The sequence below is a fragment of the Mustela nigripes genome, chromosome 17 (assembly GCF_022355385.1).
Source record: "Mustela nigripes isolate SB6536 chromosome 17, MUSNIG.SB6536, whole genome shotgun sequence".
Classification (NCBI taxonomy): Eukaryota; Metazoa; Chordata; class Mammalia; order Carnivora; family Mustelidae; genus Mustela; species Mustela nigripes.
In genome coordinates this window covers 32,149,741-32,155,740 of record NC_081573.1, presented here as the reverse complement: position 1 = coordinate 32,155,740, position 6,000 = coordinate 32,149,741, and the positions used below count along the sequence as shown (strand labels likewise).

Sequence of the window (6,000 nt, the reverse complement as noted above, 5' to 3'; positions counted from 1 at the left end):
CTAAGCAGAAGGACAGAATTTCGACACATACCCCGATTGCACCCACCTACTCCAAGCACTTGGGAAGCCCCATCCTGGGGCTATACCTTTACCCCGAGGGCAGTGTAGACCATGGCAGGAGCCAGATGGTGATGTTCCTGGGTCCTAAGCCAGATCATCAATGACCCACCTGAATGTAAGGACAGGCTCCAACAGAACCACGTATAGGAACTTCCAAAGAACCTCTTTGGACTTGTCTCCTCATATTTACGCAGGGGAGCTGGGTCTAGATCAGAACTACAGACACAGCTCAAGCCAGTAGAAATACTGCACTGGACTCATAACATGATTTCTTCAAATTTGAAACCACTTACAAAAATAGAGAGAGATCACTGACTTCTGGTTTGGTGTACCTACATTGTCGTAAGCCAAACGTTCGTTGGAGTTGAGAAGTCTTGCCTCTTTAAGAGAGGGCATGCGCTCTGTCCCACAGTCCCCACCACATCCTATCAAGCTCTCTTGGCCAGCTTCATTCACTGTTTGTTTGCTGCTTTCCTGGCCCCTGCAGACACTGCAGTTAAGGTCTTTGCCTTCCTTGATGCCCAGTGTCCCTTGTATTTGTTCCATCCCGCATGCACAGAGCCTGCCGCACTATCCTTCCCCAGCTTACAAGTTAATCATCAGCTTCTCCTTATGTAAATCAGAACAGGAAAGTCTTGCTTGGCCAATTCCTCTGAAAATCTTGGTCTGCTGCCCCTCTTCACCAGTTGGTGTTCTGTGTTTGCCTGCTCAACATTTGTTTGCCAACAGGAAGCCCTTTCTTGCCCCTGACCGAAGCTCTCTGAGGCCAGCTGCGGCCGTGAAGGTGCAGGGCATTCAGGCAGGCCAGCCGGATGACTGGGGAGTGGGGGCACCGGGGCCAGACCCTGATCTGGGTTGTTTGGGTCCTTACAGCTGCCACCAAGGGTGAGACACCCCGTGGGAGAGGAGGGGCCTCAGAAGATGGGGTAGGGGAATTTCCTTACCACTAGTGCAAACAAACCTATTTCTCGGAGGTCTGAAGGCTCATAAAAGGCTATGTAAGTAACCTCAGGGCCCCTGAGCAGCGTCCTGGTGTTAACTGAAAACCATCCTCCGCTGAGTCTCCTTTGTGGGAGTGGGTAGAGCTGCCCTTGGGTTGCTCACACCTTGTCGGAGTTTGGAGAGCTCTCTGTCCAGGCACTGGGGAGGGTCATAGAATGGAGCCCATGCTTTGTACTAGTGCCTGCCTGGACAGGACTTTCTCTATTAAAATGACATTAGAACAGGTACCACCAAGACGCCCGAGTCCTAATAAGTAAACAGCTGGGCAGTGGGCTTCTCAACACTCTGTATTCTATGTGAAAACCGAGAAGCTTGCACTCTCGGGTTTCCAAAAATATCATCCTCCTGTCCCTGGGGGCGGGGGCGCTGATGTCAGGTGGCATCCCCATGAGAACTTTTTGTTTTTATTGATGTATATTTATTTTCATGTATATTCAAAAACATAGACTTAAATCATCAAAGAGCACAATTCCATAGCTGTTACTGCTTAGGATTGCCCTAGGAAGGATTTTTTAAAGTTTTTTTAAATTTAATTTTAAGAAAAATCAAAAAGCTCATAGTCAGGTAGGGAAGGCACAGACATGCCAGCAGGTGTGCTGATAGGTATGAAAATGACCCTGGGCCAGATGACTTTGTGGGACCATAGGATCTGCAGAGCCTGGCATCTATCAGTTGGAGAGTAAGGGAAATCCGCGCTGTTGAAGGGAGAGTTTCCTTGTTCCCCAAGAGGACTGGGGCAAATTTTGTGACTTGGTGCTGTGCTCCTAGGAGAAATGAAGTCAGCGCTCTGATGCAGGTGGCTTCTAAGGCAATCTTAAAAGAAGCCAGGGACAGTGGTTTATTGATGGGGAGTCTAGGTACTTCCTGCTGCATGGCCTCTGGGCCAAGAGAGAGTGCCCCCATTGAGGGGCGTCCTAGCTGGGCTCGTTCCAGTTCTCCACCCAGCCACTCCTGATTCTGCCCTGTGTGTTCCCTCAGGGCCAGCCGCGGACGCACCAGTGAGGAGCACCAGGCTTGGGTGGGTCCGGGGGAAGCAAGCCACTGTGCTGGGAAGCACCATGCCTGTGAACGTGTTCCTCGGGATCCCCTATGCTGTGCCCCCTGTAGGACCCCTGCGATTTAAGAAACCAAAGCCTGCCTTGCCCTGGAATGACTTCCGAGATGCCACGTCCTACCCTAAATTGTAAGAGCAGTCTCAGTCCCGTGGTGGAAAGTGGCCTGGGCGTGGGGGCGGAGCACTGCAGGGGAGTAAAGGTCGTGCAGCTCCCTGGGAAAGGTGGTGGCACCAAGGAGGAGGAGGGTTGACCATGGCCCCCCAGCTGGCTGATCAGCGGGACCACTGGCAGTGGTGTTCAGAGCACACAGGTACCTTGGGCTCCCCTCTTGGACTTCCTGAATCAGAATCTCCAGAGCCGGGCCCAGGAAGCTGGCTGCACTGAAAGGTGTCTAGGGATCTGAGGACCGATCAGATTTGGGAACGGCTGTGGCAGACTTACTGAGTCTTGGTCCAGGTGTTTCCATGTCAGTCCCCACCCAAGGTCCAAACTGGCTGAGGGCTTTGAGGTGAAGAACCACGCCAGAGGGATCTCAGCTCTAGTGCTCTCTGCCTGATGCAGGGAAATCCGCAAACACCTGTGGAGTAGATGCATGTGTTCTGGGTCAGGAGCGCCCGTCATTGCCGATCTTCAAGCTGGGGTGGGTGAATCATGATGAGCATAGGTTGGAAGGTGAGACTTGAAAATCCCCAAGAATCTTCTGCACTTGATCTTAGCCAAAGGCTGAGAAGTGATCCCCGAGAATCTTCTGATGCTCAGATTCTGTCCAGTCCTCAAGTTGGTTCTTGGTTCTTGGCCTTGGGGTCCCAGGAGTAAGGAGTACCCTGGTGCCAGGAAGCTCCATGAGTCGCAGAAGAAGACCCCATGGGGCCCAGGGACTCAAGACATGAAGCTGAAACTCATCTGTTCCTTCCTTCATGTATTCATTCAGCTAAGATTCATTGAGAGCCAGCTCAGTCATTGCCTCTCTATAATGTCCTAGGGGACATATGGTGGGCTGGTCACAGTTGCCCTGAATGACCTTGTGGGCTGATGGGGGTGCTAGGGTGCTAGGGGTGCTAGGGGGTGCAAATCATAACAATGATTAAAATATAAAGTGACGAGGGCAGCCTTTTAGGGGATCAGAGAAGGATGCTGAGAAGGAACCACCCATCCAGCCTAGGAATCATATATTGGTCTAATTCAATCTTACTGTGTCATAGCCTCAGTGCTAGGGACTATGAGGTACCAAGGTGACCAAAACAGCTTTTGGCTGGTCACATTTGAGTGGGAGAAGATGGCAACACTCATGTGCAAACCTAAGAGAACTTTAAGGAAAGAACACAATGTATATAGGTGTTTCTAAAGAGCTGTGGTCTAACTAGGGGGATCTCAGAAGGCTTCTTGGAGGAGGTGGCACTTTTACTGAATCTGAAAGAAAGGGAAGAACATGAGCAAACAGATATGAGTTGAGAGCACTCTGGGCATAGGGACCAGCCTGAACAAAGGCTTGGATGCAGGAATCTCCCTATTCATCTACCTCCATTGTGTCCTGGAGAAAAGGCCTAGAGATGTCCTTTTGTCCCTCTGGGGGCAGAAAAGGGAGCTGCTAGAGCAAAGCCCTTGATATGTAACCCAGTGTCTTGCCCTCCAGTTTGGGGAATTGTTGAGCCATGTTGAATCTTGATGTGTATGTGTCTGAATTGTGGTAGTGGCTATACACATGCGTGGGTGCTGGAAGTTAATGATACAGTTATTCTGCACAAACTGCTTTCCTACCCAAAAACCAGATCTAAAAGAATTATAGCATGTTTCTCTGTTTGTGCCACCGTGGTGGGGGCAGGGGAGGTGATTAGTTTTTGTACCAATAGCTCCCATAGGCTTCTTCCGATCAGACACGGGAGGCCATCTGGCCTCTCTGCTGTCACAAGACCTGGCCCCTCCCAGGCATGTTCCCTGATAGCAACTCTGAGATCTCTCCTTCCTTCCTCCAAGGTGCCTCCAGAACTCAGAGTGGCTGCTCTCAGATCAACACTTTCTCAAGGTGCATTACCCCAAATTGGAAGTGTCTGAAGACTGCTTGTACCTTAACATCTATGCGCCAGCCCATGCGAACAAGGGCTCCAAGCTCCCTGTAAGGCTGCCCACCGTGCCCAGGGCTCCAGGGTCCCATGCAGAGGGGCTGGGTGTCTAGAATCAAACCTACCCCCTGTTGGGTAAAAGGGAAATGTAATCACTTGATGCATCAGTAACTCTTAAAAAGTCATTTAATGACAGAGTCACTTTATCTTCCTTTCTGATTGCTTCTTTGTTGGCAGTGGCTTGACTTGAACTTTGATTTTTAGTTTGTTTTGTTTTTCCCCTCTGTTGAGTATTTAATGGTCTGTAAACGTTTAGAAAGACAACTGCTTAAAAGGACCCTGATTTTCTGTTTGCTTGTTTGGGAAATCCTTTTTTATTTTTTTAAGATTTTATTTCTTTATTTGACAGAGAGACAGCAAGAAAAGGGAACACAAACAGGGGGAGAGGGAGAGGGAGAAGCAGGCTTCTTGCTGTGCAGGGATCCCTACACGGGGCTCCATCCCAGGACCCTGGGATCATGACAGGAGCCGAAGGCAGACGCTTAATGACTGAGCCACTCAGGCATTCCTGGGAAATGAAGGGCAGGGCACCTGGGTGGCATAGTCGGTGAAGCGTTGGACTTTTGGTTTCTGCTCAGGTCGTGATTACAGGGTCATGAGATCGGGCCCTGTGCTCAGTGTGGAGTCTGCTTAAGATTCTCTCCATCTGCTCCCCTCCCTGCCAACCTGCACACACACTCACTCTCTCTCAAATAAATAAATACATAAATCTTTTTTAAAAAGAGAGAATGGAAAGGATTTATTAAGAAGTATATCTATCCCGGGGCCCCTGGGTGGCTCAGTGGGTTAAAGCCTCTGCCTTTGGCTCAGGTCATGATCCCAGGGTGCTGGGATCAAGCCACACATCGGGCTCTCTGTTCCGCAGGGAGCCTGCTTCCCCCTTGCTCTCTGCCTACCTCTCTGCCTACTTGTGATCTCTGTCTGTCAAATAAATAAATAAAATCTTTTTTTTTTTTTTTAAAGAAGTATATCAATCCCAATAGTACCATGTGAATGTTTTATGTTCCTTGGTCCGAATTTTTCTAATCAATAGAGGAAAGTTTTCATACTTCTCCTCCCTGTCATCTCTCCTTGCTTCTCTCCTTTCTGTAGGTAGGGGAAGGAGTTAAGTTAAAATAGCTTAAGTGGTTTGGTTCTCCTTCATGACTTACAATGATTTCCATCTTCCTGTGGGTCACAAGTTCAGTGATATTTAGTTAATGCTTTCTGGGCACTTGAAATTGTTCTAAGAACTTTAGATGCAGGATCTTGTTTAAATATCGTGATAACCCATCAGTGAGATACTTTCATTCTTCAGAGCTTACCTATGGCAAAAATGAGCCTCAGGGAGGTTAAGTAATCTTCCCAACATTACACAGCTCGTTGGTGGCAGAGCTGGGAATCCAACCCAGGTACTTTGGTGCCAGAACCCACAAGCTTGCCCCTGGGCCTTCAAAAGACAAAGCCTCTGATGCTACTTAGAAAGGAAAGCTTTCTATTATATTTCCCTAAATAAAGAAAGTCCCAAAATGCATGGGGAGGGGATGTGAATGCCTGGCAGGTTGACTGCAGAGGTCTTGTCCCTTCCGCAGGTCATGGTGTGGCTCCCTGGGGGCGCCTTCGAGACTGGCTCAGCCTCCATCTTTGACGGGTCCGCCCTGGCTGCCTACGAGGACGTGCTAATTGTGACGACCCAGTACCGGCTAGGAATATTGGGTTTCTTCAAGTGAGTGTCCCCATGTGACCAACACCCTGGGTCCCCAAGGCACAGCTGTTTGACAGCC

At 49.5% G+C, this 6,000-nt stretch overlaps 1 protein-coding gene across 2 annotated transcripts in view; it reads left to right on the top strand.

The window, feature by feature from the left end:
- The first annotated feature begins 776 nt into the window (after positions 1–776).
- CES5A (carboxylesterase 5A) overlaps positions 777–6,000 on the top strand; it is a 28,184-nt gene continuing 22,960 nt past the window's right edge. The window contains exons 1-4 of one of the 2 annotated variants that reach the window (XM_059381739.1): positions 777–945; positions 2,041–2,245; positions 4,092–4,230; positions 5,809–5,942. In XM_059381739.1, the coding sequence (XP_059237722.1) occupies positions 873–945; positions 2,041–2,245; positions 4,092–4,230; positions 5,809–5,942 (551 nt within the window). In that variant the 5' untranslated portion in view covers positions 777–872. Of the gene's footprint in view, positions 946–973; positions 1,059–2,040; positions 2,246–4,091; positions 4,231–5,808; positions 5,943–6,000 lie in introns of those variants that run through there. The other variant, XM_059381741.1, reaches the window with a different exon arrangement.